This window comes from Balaenoptera ricei, chromosome 1 (genome assembly GCF_028023285.1).
Source record: "Balaenoptera ricei isolate mBalRic1 chromosome 1, mBalRic1.hap2, whole genome shotgun sequence".
Lineage (NCBI taxonomy): Eukaryota > Metazoa > Chordata > Mammalia > Artiodactyla > Balaenopteridae > Balaenoptera > Balaenoptera ricei.
In genome coordinates this window covers 4,302,837-4,317,777 of record NC_082639.1, presented here as the reverse complement: position 1 = coordinate 4,317,777, position 14,941 = coordinate 4,302,837, and the positions used below count along the sequence as shown (strand labels likewise).

The following is a 14,941-nucleotide window of genomic DNA, read 5'->3' as shown; positions in this document are numbered from 1 at the left end:
GCCCCCGGCCCTCTCTGGGTTGAGCCATGGGTGCTAAGCTGCAGGTCGCCCGCAGGCCTTCAGCCGCGCCCACCGCATCGGGCAGAACAAGAAGGTGATGATCTACCGCTTCGTGACGCGGGCCTCGGTGGAGGAGCGCATCACGCAGGTGGCCAAGCGCAAGATGATGCTCACGCACCTGGTGGTGCGGCCGGGCCTGGGCTCCAAGTCCGGCTCCATGACCAAGCAGGAGCTGGACGACATCCTCAAGTTCGGCACGGAGGAGCTCTTCAAGGACGACGTGGAGGGTGGGTATCCCGGGTGCCGGGGCACGGGGGGGTGGTCCTGCTCGAGACACTCCCTTCCCAGGGCATCTCCAGTGTGCAGCCTTTCCCACCTCTGCTCCCCTCTCCTGGCCAGGATGGGCGGGGCCAGGGTGGCATCTCTGGGTGCTGCCCCCCCAGCTCTGCGGCCCCCCACCTCTGTCCTACAGGCATGATGTCTCAGGGCCAGAGGCCCGCCACGCCCATCCCTGATGTCCAGTCCTCCAAAGGGGGAGCCCTGGCCGCCAGCGCGAAGAAAAAGCACGGCAGCACCCCGCCAGGTAGGGGCCCACCCAGCCCAGCCCCCAGACCTCCTGTACCCCGGATGGCTTCTCCTGGAGAGGAAGGGGGCCCCCCAAACCCATTTTGTCAGGTTCCCCTGCCTGTGGACTATAGGTGAGCGGGCAGTGGGCTGTTACATTCTCTGATCACCATGCTCCTCTGTTGCAAGCCCTCGAGGGGACTGGGAAGGGCCACTGTCTGGAATCTGTTCTGGTGGGGGTCCCCCAGCTCTGCACCTTGTCTGCCCCCAGGCGACAACAAGGACGTGGAGGACAGCAGTGTGATCCACTACGATGATGCGGCCATCTCCAAGCTGCTGGACCGCAACCAGGACGCCACGGACGACACGGAGCTGCAGAACATGAATGAATACCTGAGCTCCTTCAAGGTGGCGCAGTACGTGGTGCGCGAGGAGGACGGCGTGGTAAGCCCCGCCCCTCCTCGGCCCCGCCCTCAGTGACCACGCCCCTCCCTTCAGCGGCTCCACCGATCTGCGGCCGCACCCCTACTGCAGCTTCTCCATCTACGCTCCGAAACCGATTATCCAGAAGGCCGGCTCCCTGGTCTCTCCTGAGTGGGCCCTCCACCCTCCACGCGGACCCTGGGTGCTAATTATTCTTCCACGTGCCAGTTTTCCTTTTGAAACTGGGGGCCTCCTGAGGACAAGGGTGGGGCTTATTCTGTTCTATACCCCAGTGCCTGGCACAAGGCCAGGGAATACTTGTGGAGTGAATGAATGAATGAATGAATTACTGCGGCAGGAGCAGGAAGAGGAAGAACATGTGGGGCTGGGGGTGATCAGGGAAGGCTTCCTGGAGTAGGCAGGCTTTCCAGTTCCTCCTTGAGCCCCTAGAGGGTGAGATGTGATAGAGGCAGCGAGGCCTCCTGGGGCGGAGATGCGCGCTGGCCCCGCCCTCACGGAGCCCATGGCACCTGCGTCCCCAGGAGGAGGTGGAGCGGGAGATCATCAAGCAGGAGGAGAACGTGGACCCCGACTACTGGGAGAAGCTGCTCCGGCACCACTATGAGCAGCAGCAGGAGGACCTGGCCCGCAACCTGGGCAAGGGCAAGCGCATCCGCAAGCAGGTCAACTACAACGACGCCTCCCAGGAGGACCAGGGTGCGTGTCCCGGCGGGCAGGATCGTGCCGGAGGGGAGGGCATCCCTGTGGCGGGAAGCCCTGGGCGTGGGAGAGTAGCAGCCGTGTGGAGTGGCCTGAGCCGGGAGGCGGTGGGGAGAGCTTCTCGGAGAAAGGGTGCTCCGGGGCAGGTGTGGGGTGTTGGGTATTTGGGGGAACAAGATGGGTAGTGGTTCAGTGACTTCACGGCTAGTGGTGTGACTTTAGGCAAGCCTCAGTTTCTCCATCTGTAAAATAGGGACGACGATGGTATAAGGTCTTAGGATGTAGTGTAGGGTTGTAGGGATTCTACGGGAGCTCACCGGAAGTACATGAGGGCTCTTTTCGTTGTCACTGTTCTCGGGCTGGGGTGTAGGGGTTTGGTGTGCCCCTGGGTGTGGGGGGCTCGGGTGGGCTTCTGCTTGCACAGCTCACCCTGCACCCCTCTGCCTGACCCCCCACAGAGTGGCAGGACGAGCTCTCAGACAACCAGTCCGAATATTCCATTGGATCCGAGGACGAGGACGAGGACTTTGAAGAAAGGCCGGAAGGGCAGAGTGAGTCTCAGCGCGGGGCCGGGGCCCAGGCGGTGTGTCGGGGAGCTGGTGGTCGGCATGGGGCGCCCTGGGGGCATCAGGACAAGCATCCATCCTCCAGAGTGGGTCCTGAGGGGCCTGCTGTCCTGGGGCGAGCTGCTGGGTGGGTTGGGTCAGGACCCCAGGCCCGGCTGAAGGGTCGTGGCGGGCTGCTCCCCCAGGTGGACGGCGACAATCCAGGAGGCAGCTGAAGAGCGACAGGGACAAGCCCCTGCCCCCGCTTCTCGCCCGGGTCGGCGGCAACATTGAGGTGGGGCCTGCGTGCACACCCCGCTTTCCCAGCTCCCATTCCCCAGATTTCTCTTGTCCCCTTTCAGAGCAAAGAGCTCCCTGCTGCTGCCACTCCCGGGGCGCGGAGGAGGGGCGGGAGGGCCGGGGGATCACGCTGGGTCAGTGCCAAGTAGAGGTGGGCCTGGGACAGGCCCTGGTCTGGGCCGTGCCCCTCTGGGTCCTGCCCCCGCTGGAGACCCCTGCTCCTCTGTGCCCCTCCCTTCCCTGTGCTTTTCTCCCACATCTCTGAATTCCCCGCTCCCTCACCCTGATCTCCACCGGCCCAGGTGCTGGGCTTCAACGCCCGACAGCGGAAGGCCTTTCTGAACGCCATCATGCGCTGGGGCATGCCCCCCCAGGATGCCTTCAACTCCCACTGGCTGGTGCGGGACCTTCGCGGGAAGAGTGAGAAGGAGTTTAGGTAAAGGGGCTGAGGCGGTGGCCCGGGGCGTGGCCGCCCGCCCTGCAGCGGGCAGGCTCCAGCGGGGCGAGCCAGCACGATGGGTGGCGTCTCCGCCGGGTTAAGGGCATCCGGAGAGCTCACTGCTGTCCGATGTTGGCGTGCCTGGGGTCCAGGCCTGGGCAGGGCTCATTGGCAGAGAATGCTGACCAGTCCCCTCTGCCAGAGCAGCTGGTGTTAACGGCAGCGCGAAGGATCTGGGTTATCTGGGGCGAGGGCCGTCCCAGGAGGGTCCCCTGCCCGGGGGGCCTCTTCTGTCCTTCCCTGGGGCCTGACCCAGCCAGGCCTGGTTGGGAGGCAGGCGACGGGTGATGATTCCAGCCAGGAGGTCCCCCGGGGGTCCTGCCGGCCCCCCACTCCCTGAGCCCCGGTCCCCCCCACCCCAGAGCCTATGTGTCCCTCTTCATGCGGCACCTGTGTGAGCCGGGGGCTGACGGCGCGGAGACCTTCGCAGACGGCGTGCCCCGCGAGGGCCTCTCCAGGCAGCACGTGCTCACGCGCATCGGGGTCATGTCACTAGTTAGGAAGAAGGTGGGTGAGTAGCCTTTGCTGGGCTTTTCCTGGTGGCCGACCACGGCCCAGGTGTGCCCCTGGGGGGTCAGCGGGCAGAGGGCAAGTGCCTGGCTTTCCAGGGTCTGAGTCAGGCTAGAGGCATGGACCCACGATACCTCTCTGGGTGGGGAAGTCGGAGCGGGTGGGGACTGGAGGCCGGGATGGCAGGTGGGGCCGGGCTCGGGGTAGGGGCTGGCAGGGGAGTTTGCAGTCAGAAGGGCATGTGGCTTGGCCAGCCTCGGGTGGAGGCGGCACCTCTGCCTCACCCCAAGCCTGGGACGCCCCCAGTCCCACGGGCTGCCCTGAGGCCCTCAGTTCTGAGCTCCGACCACCTCCCTCCCTGCTTCCCTCCCACCTGCCCCAGGTTCAGGAGTTTGAGCACGTCAATGGGAAGTACAGCACCCCGGATTTGATCCCTGAGGGGCCCGAGGGCAAGAAGCCAGGCGAGGTCATCTCCTCGGATCCCAACACACCAGTGCCCGCCAGCCCTGCCCACCTTCTGTCTGCCCCGCTGGGCCTGCCAGGTCTGGGCTCTGTCAAGCAGGGGAGGGCACCTGGGTCACGGGAGGTGGCGAGACCCCACGTCCTCCCCACATCCCACAAGGGCTGGCCTCCCTTCCCGCCCAAAGCTTCTGGCTGCAGAAGTGTCACTCCCCTGAGAGATTTTCTTTTTAATGGCAGCTTTTTTTTTTTTTTTAGCACCTTTAATATTTATTTATTTATTTATTTATTTATTTGGCTGTGTTGGGTCTTCGTTTCTGTGCGAGGGCTTCCTCTAGTTGCGGCAAGCGGGGGCCACTCTTCATCGCGGTGCGTGGGCCTCTCATTATCGCGGCCTCTCTTGTTGCGGAGCACAGGCTCCAGACGCGCAGGCTCAGTAGTTGTGGCTCACGGGCCCAGCTGCTCCGCGGCATGTGGGATCTTCCCAGGCCAGGGCTCGAACCCGTGTCCCCTGCATTGGCAGGCAGATTCTCAACCACTGAGCCACCAGGGAAGCCCAAATGACAGCTTTGAGATGTAGTTCACACACCACCGTGTTCCATCTTTAAAACTGTATTATCCAGTCGTTTCTAGTAGATTCATAGGATTGTGCAACCATTGCCTCTAATTCCAGAATGTTTTCATCACCCCAAAGAGAAACACATACTCATTAGCAGTGGCTCCACATTCCTTCTCCTCGTATCTTCCTCAGCAACCACTAATCTACTTTCCGTCTCTATGGGTTTGCCTATTCTGGACATTTCATGTAAATGAAATTATACACTATGTGGCCTTTTGTGCCCGGCTTCTTTCACTAGCATAATGTTTTCCAGGTTCATCCACGTTGTAGGGTATCAGCACTTCATTCCTTTCTGTGGCCGAATACTATTCCATTGTTTGGATCCACCACATTTTGTGTATCCACTCATCAGCTGATGGATTTTGGGTTGTTTCTACCTTTTGGCTATTGTGGATAATATTGTGAGTAACATTGCTTTGAACTTTTGTGTTCAACTGAAAACAAGTGTCTTCATTTCTGTTGGGCGTATAGCTAGCAATGGAATCACTGGGTCACATGGTATAACATTTTGAGGAACTGCCAGACTTTCACAGCGACCACACCATTTTTCATTCCCACCAGCCACGTGTGAGGTTCCAGTTTCTCTACATCCTCACCAGCACTTATCTGACTTTTTGCTTACAGCCATCCTAGTGGGTGTGAAGGGGCGTTTCGTTGTGGTTTTGATTTGCATCTCTCTTTTGATTTGCATTTCTCTTTTGATTTGCATCTGTGATGGCTGAAGATGTTGAGAATCTTTTCATGTGCTTCTGGGCCATTTGTGTGTCTTCTTTGGAGAAATGTCGTTTCAGATCCTTTGTCCTTCTTTAATGGGTTATTTGCCTTTTTGGTGATTTGTGTGTTTATCTGGGCAAAGCATCTTCTTCCCTCAGTCAGACCCCTCAGGCCGGGGGCGTCCTGCCTATCCCAGGTGACAGGTGAGGCCCCGAGAGGCTCAGCGCCTCTGAGGACGTCCTGCTTCGGGGCACAAGTGCCCTCTAGTTTACTAGACATGCCTAGCTTACTTCCTGGACCCATGTGCCCGTGGGCAAGTCCCTTACCCTGCGGGCCCCGTTTTCTCATCCGTGATGTGGAGCCAGGATAGTGACCACCTTCCAGGGCTGCTCAGAGCACGTGGGTCACTGGCCCTTTGCAGGATCAAGAACTGACTCAGCGTGGGGGAGGCACGTGGCCAGTCAACCAGCCTGAAAGCCGGGACCACACCCAGCCGTCCTGGCTCCTAGTCTGGGCCTCCACCTACCTCACTTCCCTGCTTCCAGATGGGAGGCCCCCCACCCCTGCATGTAGCTCCGTCCTGTCGGCCCCTGGCTTTGGCCTCACTGGGCCCAGGGTCCTCCCACGCTCCTCACATTGCAGGCCTGGCCTGGGTGCTCTCGCTCACCTGGTTCACCTGTCCTTCTGGAGGTGCCGGGCCCGGGATCCTCTCTGACGCCCCATTTTCTGCCCTTCTCCCCCTCCCCGCCCCAGCTCACCTGTCTCACCCCGTCTCCCTTGATCTTTCAGACAAAATGGAAGCCCAACTGGGCTACTTGGAAGAGAAGGAGCTGGGGGTGCAGAAGCCAAAGAAGCCCCCAGAAATCCAGGTATGGAAGATGCAGGTGTCTGGGCCCCTGTGGGGTGGGGGTGGGTCTGGGGACCTTCTCAGGCCTTGCCCAGGCAGCTGTCACTCAGGCCCCCTGGTTCCAAGTTCGAGCCTCTGTGTCTGGGGAGCGGGTTGGGAGCGAGCAGTGGGAGCCGGGAGAGTGGGTTCCGAGCCCAGCACCCCTCCCCTGCCTCCACTCCTGTTGAGGCGCCAGGCCCCGCAGCTCCCGAGTCTGTCCTCCCTAGGCCCTGCCAGCTGCCCTGGACAGAGCGGAGGGTGAGGACAAGCACGAGAACTCGGAGGGCAAGGAGAGGGCCCGAGAGGAGCGACTGGAGGAGACGGAGAAGGCCCAGCCCTCCCCCGAGCAGCTGCCGAAAGGTGCGGGCTTCCACCCTGATGCGACGTCAGGCCTGGCTCAGAGGAGGGCAGCCAGGCCGCCCTCTGCCCCGTCTCTGCCTGGCCGGGTGGTGGGCTGTGCATCGCTCTGTCCTGGCACCACAGGTGCCAGGGTGAGGGGAGAGCCAGGGGCTCAGTTCTCTGCATGTGGGCTTTAACTTTTCCTGCTGTACAGTTTGGGGGTTATTGGGCTACATCTTTTTTTTTTTTTTAATAATTTTATTTATTTATTTTTGGCTGCGTTGGGTCTTTGTTGCTGCGCGCGGGCTTTCTCTAGTTGCGACGAGCGGGGGCTGTTCTTCGTTGCGGTGCGCGGGCTTCTCCTTGCGGTGGCTTCTCTTGTTCCGGAGCATGGGCTCTAGGGCGTGCACGCTTCAGTGGTTGTGGCTCACGGGCTCAGTAGTTGTGGCTCGCGGTCTCTATAGAGTGCAGGCTCAGTAGTTGTGGCGCACGGGCCTTGTTGCTCTGCGGCATGTGGGATCTTCCCGGACCAGGGCTCGAACCCGTGTCCCCTGCATTGGCAGGCGGATTCTTAACCCCTGCGCCACCAGGGAAGCCCGGGCTACATCTTTTTATTAGTTATTTCTGAATCAGTGGCCTCGTGGTCTGAACACATGAGTCTGTATGATATTGTTTTTATATGATACTGTTGAAACCTGCTTTCTGGCTTAATGTGGTCAGATCTTGTAAATACTCGTGTGCTTGAAAAGAATGTTTGTCCTTTCATTGCTGGGTGTAAGGTTCTAAATATATGCATTAGATCATTATGTTGTTCAGATTTTTTTATATCCTTACTTATTTTTGGTTTGCTTTGATCAGTCACATCTGAGAGACTTGTGTTAAAATCTCTCACTGTGAGTGTGGGTTAGTCTCTGTCATCGTAAGGCCAGATTTTGTTTCGTATAGTTTGGGATTGGGTTGTTAGGTGCATATTGGTTCAGGTTTTTTATAATTTTCTTGTGAAGTGGTTTTCTGTTTATTATGTAATAACCTTCTTATCCCTCCTGATACTTTTTGCTTTAAGGTTCATTTAGGCTGATTTGGATTGAGCTTATTTTTGTTTAGTATACACTTGGTGTATTTTTTTTTTTTTTCTTTTTGGCCATGCTGTGCAGCATGTGGGATCTTAGTTCCCTGACCAGGGATTGAACCTGGGTCCCCTGCAGTGGAAGCGCCGAGTCCTAACCACTGGACCTCCAGGGAATTCCCATACTTGGTGTATTTTTTTCTATCCTTTTACTTAAAAGTATAAATAAAAACTTTATTGTGATATAATTCATATTCCATACGGTTCACCCATTTAAAGTGTATCATTCAGTAGTTTTTATGTATTCACAGGGTTGTAGAATCATCAGCACAATTAATTGTAGAACATTTTCATCATTCCAGAAAGAAACCCTATGCCCATTAGCCCATTTTCTCCTCCCCACAGCCTGTGGCAATCACTAATTTACTTTCTGTCTCTTTGGATTTGCCTGCTCTGGACATTTCATATAAATGGAATCATAAAATATATGCCTTTTTATGTGTGACTTCTTTCACTAAGCACAGTGTTTTCAAGGTTCATCAGTTTTGTACCATGTATTGGAACTTCATTCCTTTTTGCTGAATAACATTCTACTCTGTGGATAGACCATATTTTATTTTCCCATTCATCAGTTGATGGACTAACCCAACATCAGTTGGGTTATTTTGCCTTTTGGCTATTATGAATAATGCTGCTGTGAACATTTGTATATAGGTATTTGTGTGGACATAGATTTCAGTTCTCTTGGGTATATACATAGGAGTGGAATTGTTGGATTGTATGGTAACTTTAATATTTTGAGGAACTGCCAGATTGTTTGCTACAGTGACTGCACCACTTTACATTCCTACCAGCAGTGTATAGTTTTCCAATTTCTCCACATCCTGGCCAACACTTGTTATTATCTCTCTTTTTGATTATAGCCATCCTAGTGGGTGAAAAGTCATAGCTCAAGTGGTTTTGATTTGTATTTCCCTTCTGTGTAAAGATGTTGAGTATCTTTTCAAGTGTTATTGGCCATTTGTACATTTTTGCTGGAGAAATGTCTTTTCAGATCCTTTTGTCCATTTTTTAATTGGGTTATTTGTCTTTTTATTATTGAGTTATAAGAGTTCTTTATAATACATGTTCCACATCAGATATGGTGATTTGCAAGTATTTTCTTCCATTTCTTAATTTTTAATCTATCTGTATAATTAAGTTTTAGGTATATCTTTTGTAAACAGTATATGGTGGGATTTGTTGTTTTAAATCTAATCATATAATCTCTACCTTTTAGCTGGCAAATTTAATCTCATTACATTTATTGTAATAGCTAGGTATTTGGATGAATTTCTACTCTTATTTTGTGCTTTATATCATCCTTGCCTTTTCTTCTTTTTTCTCCTGACATCTCTTGGATTGATCACATTTTCTATTTTCCCCTTTTCCCCTCAACTTCTTTGGAAGGTTTACAGTCAATTCTATTTTGTACTCTTAAATTTTTAACATGTTACCTCCTGAATACTATAAGGACTGTAGGCAACTTTAGCTCTGACGCACTCCCTTTTCATCTTCCACGTGCTGTTGCTTATTTCTAAAAGTTTTGTGTTTGCTTGTTTGTTCATTGTTGATTTGTTCAGTGTCCTCCTTCCCAAAATACACCCTTCAGTGGTGCTTTAAGCAAATTTCTGTGGATGGCAAATTCTCTCATTATGTGTTATTTTTCCTTTACATCTTATTGTATTTTTCTTGAATAATAGCAGAATTCGAGGTGGGATAGGGGTTTTCCCTCAGCACTTAAAGATGTTATTTCTTTTGTATTCTGGCTTCCATTGTGCTGAGAAGGCTGCTCTCAGGGTAATTGCTGCTCCTTTGTAGGAAACCTGCCTTTTCTATCTTTCCTAACACGGAAAGACCATTTGTAAGATACTCTGTTTGTCTTTGGTCATGTGCAATTTCACAACAATGAAATTTTTATTTATCCTGCTTGTGACTGACTGTGATTCTTTTTTTTTTTTTTTTTCTTACTGACTGTGATTCTTAAAGCTGAGTGTTGTGTCTTCTATCGGTTATGGGCAGATTCTCAGTCATTCCCTCGCTGAATGTTATCTTTCCTCCCATTGTGTTTATTTTCTCCTGGCATTCCTCTTACTCATCAATTCATTCATTCACCCAACAAATATATATTGAAGGCCTGCTGTGTGTTGGGGGCTGTCCTAGGCTCTGGGGACACAGACAGTGAACCAAAGCCAAAGCCTTCACATGGAATTTGTATTCTACTGGAGGACCCAGGTGATCAGCAATAAGCACAAGTAGGTCTTGTTCAATAACAGACTCCAAATGCAATGAAGAAAAGAAAGCAGGTACAAGATTTGTGAAAGAGGGAGGCGGACGTGTCTTTCACATCTTTTACTTTTTTGTTTCCTGTTTCTCTGCAAGGCTTTTTGAGTCATCCTCAGATCTAGCTTCAGTTCCTACTTTCTTTTATACAGCTATTCATTTGTATTATTTTCTATGGTTGCAAAACAAATGATTACAAATTTAGCAGCATGAAGCAACACCCATGTATTAGCCCACAGTTGCATGGGTCAGAAGTCTGGGGTGGTGTGGCGGGGTTCCCTGCCAAGGGACTTGCAAGACTGAAGTCAAGGCATTGGCTGAGCCGAGTTCTCATCTGAAGGCTTGGGGGAAAATCTGCTTCCAAGCTCATTCTTGCTGTTGGCCGACTTCAGCTCCTTGGGGTTGGAGGACTGAGGCCTCCTTTGCTGGCTCTCAGCTGGGGGGCCATTCTTAGCACCGAGAAGCTGCCCACGTTGCTTGCCACGGGGCTCACTCCATCTTCAAACCAGCAATGGTGCACCAGTCCCCCTCAGGCTTCAGATCTCTGACGTCCTTTTCTGTGACCATTCAGAGAAAACTCTGCTTTTAAAGGGCTGGTGTGATGAGGTCAGGCCCACCTGGATAATCTCCCTCTTTTAAGATCACCTGTGCCTCATCGCATGACCTTCTCAGGGGAGTAGGATCCATCACATTCACAGTCCTGACGACTATGTACAAGGCTTGTTCTCCAGGGCCAGGAAGTCGTGAGGATGTCTTAGAAATCTGCAAGGAGATGTCTAAAATGTTAGTGATTATGTATTTCATTTCTAGAAGTTTTATCTGGCTTTTTCTACTTCCTTTTTTTTTTTGATTTGTCTTTTCTTACGATTCTCTTCCTTTTTTTTCTCTCTGTCTGGCTGTGGGTATTGTCTTCTGAGTTTCGTTTGGGTGCATCTTCATCAGAGATTGTTTTATCCATGAGAACCCATGTTATTCCTGGGTAGCAGGAAATGTCTCCCCTTCTATTTCCGTGAAGCCCAGGGCCTAGTGGTCTCACTAGTGACTTGGCTGGTCTGGGACCAGTCTTTATGACACAATTCAGATTCCACAGCCTGCATGCCTTTGTGTTGGGTTTGGACCCTCACTGGGGGCTTTCTGCCCCCTAGATTCCATGTGGGAGCCAGGCTTTCTCAGCTTGGCCATGAGCTGGCGGATGGAACTTTCCCTCTTTCGCAGAGAGCACAGCAGTTGGAGGGTGTTGGTTCACTGGTTTAATTCCAGTTCTCTGCATCTCTGGGGCTTGCGGCCTCATCCTTCCTGTCTGGTGTTGAGACACAGCTGGAGCCCCCCAGACCTCTTCCTGGTGTCCAGTCACCCTCTGCCCAGGCCCCCAGCATATGCTTCTCGAGCTTTGAGTTTCCATTCATTTATGGCACCTGGCAATTTCCTTTTCTTCTTGTGAGTGCACCCGTGTGGTTTTTTTTTTTTTATTTTTTAATTTTTAATTTTTATTTTTTTATTTTTTTGTTTGTTTTTATTTTTGGCTGTGTTGGGTCTTCGTTGCTGTGCACAGGCTTTCTCTAGTTGTGGCGAGCGGGGGCCACTCCTCGTTGCGATACGTGGGCTTCTCATTGTTGTGGCTTCTCTTGTTGCGGAGCACGGGCTCTAGGCACGCAGGTTTCAGTAGTTGTGGCTCGCGGGCCACAGTTGCTCTGCGGCATGTGGGATCCTCCCGGACCAGGGATCGAACCCGTGTCCCCTGCATTGGCAGGCAGATTCTTAACCACTGCGCCACTGGGGAAGCCCCACCCGTGTGTTTTTTTAATGTGATAGATATTGCCTGACATTTCTGGGTGTCTGTAAGAGGGGTCTTGTGTTAACGAAGCCCTGACATGTTGCCAGAACTTTGAGTCCTCTGGTTATCACTGTGGTAGGGAGGGTTCGGAGACTGTGCCGTGAGAAGTTTGGGGGGAGGGTGCTGCTGGGATGGGTGGGTGGGGTGAGGTCCCGCCCCCACCCTGCCTCCCCAGAGGACCCTCCCTGATGGTACCTGTTGGGCTTCTGAGTAAGATGATGGAGAGGATTCCGTGCACGGCTAAAGCACTGTTGGGAAGCCACCAGCCTGGAGTCTCCTCTGCCTTTCCGGACCCCTCCCCACTCTGTGAACACACTTTGTCTTGCAGAAGAAGTGCTTGCTGAGAAGGAGAAGATTCTGGACAAGTTGGAGCTGAGCTTGATTCACAGCAGAGGCGATGGCAGTGATTTCAGGCCAGGTTTGGGGCTCTTGCATGTGCTCTGTCCTGTGTCCCTTGGTCTCTTGAGGGAACCATCTGGAGCCTCTTGGTCCTCTTGCAGCCTCCTGGGTACCGTCCCCTTGGCCCCAGGCCCTGATCAGAGCTGCTGGGTGGGAGCCTGGACTCGCCAGCCCCTCAGGGGACAGACCCTCCACCTCCTCTCTCCTGACCCCTCCTGTGGCCCTGGCCACCACCAGAGGGAAGGAGAACTGGTCATAGAGTTTGGCCTAGAGCATTTGGGGTTCAGCAGGCAGCCTGTGTCCTTCTAAGTGCTGGAATGTTCTGGAACGGTTGTCCCAAGATCAGAGCCCCAAGGCGGCACTGCCCTACTTCAACATAAGCTGCATTTTCACAGTCCCCCGCATCCCCCCTGTTCCCAGGTGGTCCTGACTTGGTGGAGGGACACTCAGGCTTGGAGCAGCCCTCCCTGCTCAGGATGGAGAGAGGGGGCTGCTGGCTTGTCTGTTTCAAATCCCTTTGGGCAGTGAGCCCCTTGCGGGTGGAGAGATGTGATTCCCGCTTGCCTTTGGGTCCCCAGTGCTTGGGGGAAAGAGGCCCCTGGGCAGTGCCTTTGGGATGGATAGATGAAGGTGGGTCTGTCCTCCCACAGATGACACCAAAGCCGAGGAGAAGGAGCCCATTGAAACACAGCAAAATGGTGACAAAGAGGAAGATGAGGAGGGGAAGAGGGAGGACAAGATCGGGAAGTTCAAGTTCATGTTCAACATTGCAGATGGGGGCTTCACAGGTACTGGGGTGGGGCCGTGGGCAGAGAGCAGTGCCTGTTTGTGTCGCAGGCTTCCTGATGGTGGGTCCCAGGAGTCTGGGCAGATGTTTATGTTATACTAACGTGTGAATGGTTGACAAAAATCCACGGTATGACCTTTCCTAGTAACGCTGGAACACTGCACCTCTCGGGGTGGGGAGATGGTAGGTAGTGAGGGAGAGGCTTTCCTAGGCCCACCTCTGTGGGGGCTGGGGGGCACCTCATTCTGCTTCCCTTGGCTGGCTTCCCAGAGCTACACACACTGTGGCAGAACGAGGAACGTGCTGCTGTGTCCTCGGGGAAAATCTACGACATCTGGCACCGGCGCCATGACTACTGGCTGCTGGCGGGCATCGTGACGTATCCTTGGCTAAGCCGGGCTGGGCAGGACTCTGGTCTGTTCCTCTGTGGACCTCAGGGAGGGGTGTGGGGCTTGTGGGATGAGGAGTCAGGGGCTGGTGCTCCTAACCAGGTGCCAGCGACCCTTTCCTGGTGATGATGACAGTGACCGTGATCATAACTGTAGCGTGTCCCTTTATACTCAATACTCCATCCTCACAGCAGCCTTCCCAAAGGGTCACTACTACGATCCCCGTTACACAGAGGAGGAAACAGGTGCTCAGAGAGGCCAAGTGACTTGCTCAGGGACACACAGCCCTTTCATCTGACTCCACAACCAATGCTCCTAATTCCTACCTGATACAGACCTCACCTCCTCCCACTGATGACACCTGAAGGGTGCTTCACCATTTAGGAAGGCTTTCATTCATTCGTTCATTCTTCAATTCCATCTTTACTGATCACCTGTCATGTGCCAGGCACGGAGGATGCAGCCATGAACAAAACAGGCCCAAATCTCTGTCTACCTGGAGCTCACATCCTACTGGGGGTAGATGGTGAACAGCATAAATTAGCAAAGTGTGGGGTTTAAGGAACATGATAAAGGGAGGATGGGAAAACGGAGCTTTGTGGGTGGGGGTTGCCTGTAATGTGGGAAGGTCAGAGAAGGCGACATTGAGTACAGACCTCCCAGAGACAGGGAGAGGGCCACAGTGCTACCCGGGGGGAGCCACCCAGCAAAGCCGGCCTTCATGACGGCCTGGAGTGGGGCTGGTTATTATAACAAGAGGTGGAAAGTTGTAGATCAGGGGTCGGCAGACCTTTCCTGGGAGGGACCAGGGAGTGGATATTTCAGGCTTTGCAGAGGACTCCTCCAGTCTGCCATGGTAGCAGAAGTAGCCACAACACGTTAACCAACAAGTGTGGCCGTGTTCCAATAAAACTTTATTTACAAAAACAGGCTGTGGGCCGGATTTGGCCTGTGGACCCAGTCGTGGAGGTTAAGATGCTTGGAGCCAGCCTGCCTGGGTTCGAATCCTGACTCTGCCCCTCACTAACTGTGGGACTTTGGGCAAGAAAACTGTGCTGTTTTTCTTTGTTCCCTCTGAAGGCTCTAGCGGAGGCCCCTTCCTTGCCTGTCCCCAGCTCCTGGTGGAGGCTGTCAGTCCTTGGCGTCCCTTGGCTTACAGCTAGCTGCACCATTCCAGTCTCTGCCTCTGTTGTCACTCACATGGCCTTCTTACCTGGGTGTCTCTCTGTGTCCAAATTTCCTCCTCTTACAAGGACATCAGTCACTGGATTAGTGCCCACTCTCTCCCGGGATGACCCCTTCTTAATCTGATTACACCTGGAAATAGCCTATTTCCAAATAGGGTCACAGCCACAGGTGCTGGGGGTTAGGACTCGGATGCTTCCATCCTCTGGGTTTTGGGGATGAAGGAGTTTATCTGATGAAGGCTCGGTGCCGTGTCTGGGCTCCTGGGGGCCCCTGTCGGTGTCCACTGATTGTCAAGTCACCCTTGTCGACGTGCTCATCTTGCAGCCAAGGTTAATTATCTGGAGAGCACAAAGCCAGGGCGCCGAACCCCGGGCTGGT

At 53.6% G+C, this 14,941-nt stretch overlaps 1 protein-coding gene across 3 annotated transcripts in view; it reads left to right on the top strand.

Annotated features, from left to right (window-relative positions):
- Positions 1 to 14,941, top strand: part of CHD5 (chromodomain helicase DNA binding protein 5) — a 65,530-nt gene that overhangs the window by 43,625 nt on the left and 6,964 nt on the right. For all 3 annotated transcript variants that reach the window (XM_059906295.1, XM_059906196.1, XM_059906353.1), the window contains 14 exons: positions 56 to 287; positions 473 to 583; positions 836 to 1,008; positions 1,530 to 1,704; positions 2,166 to 2,258; positions 2,459 to 2,547; positions 2,855 to 2,988; positions 3,414 to 3,558; positions 3,944 to 4,103; positions 6,143 to 6,222; positions 6,467 to 6,599; positions 12,129 to 12,218; positions 12,850 to 12,987; positions 13,257 to 13,365. In XM_059906295.1, coding sequence (XP_059762278.1) covers positions 56 to 287; positions 473 to 583; positions 836 to 1,008; positions 1,530 to 1,704; positions 2,166 to 2,258; positions 2,459 to 2,547; positions 2,855 to 2,988; positions 3,414 to 3,558; positions 3,944 to 4,103; positions 6,143 to 6,222; positions 6,467 to 6,599; positions 12,129 to 12,218; positions 12,850 to 12,987; positions 13,257 to 13,365 — 1,862 coding nt within the window. The remainder of the gene's footprint in view (positions 1 to 55; positions 288 to 472; positions 584 to 835; positions 1,009 to 1,529; positions 1,705 to 2,165; positions 2,259 to 2,458; positions 2,548 to 2,854; positions 2,989 to 3,413; positions 3,559 to 3,943; positions 4,104 to 6,142; positions 6,223 to 6,466; positions 6,600 to 12,128; positions 12,219 to 12,849; positions 12,988 to 13,256; positions 13,366 to 14,941) is intronic.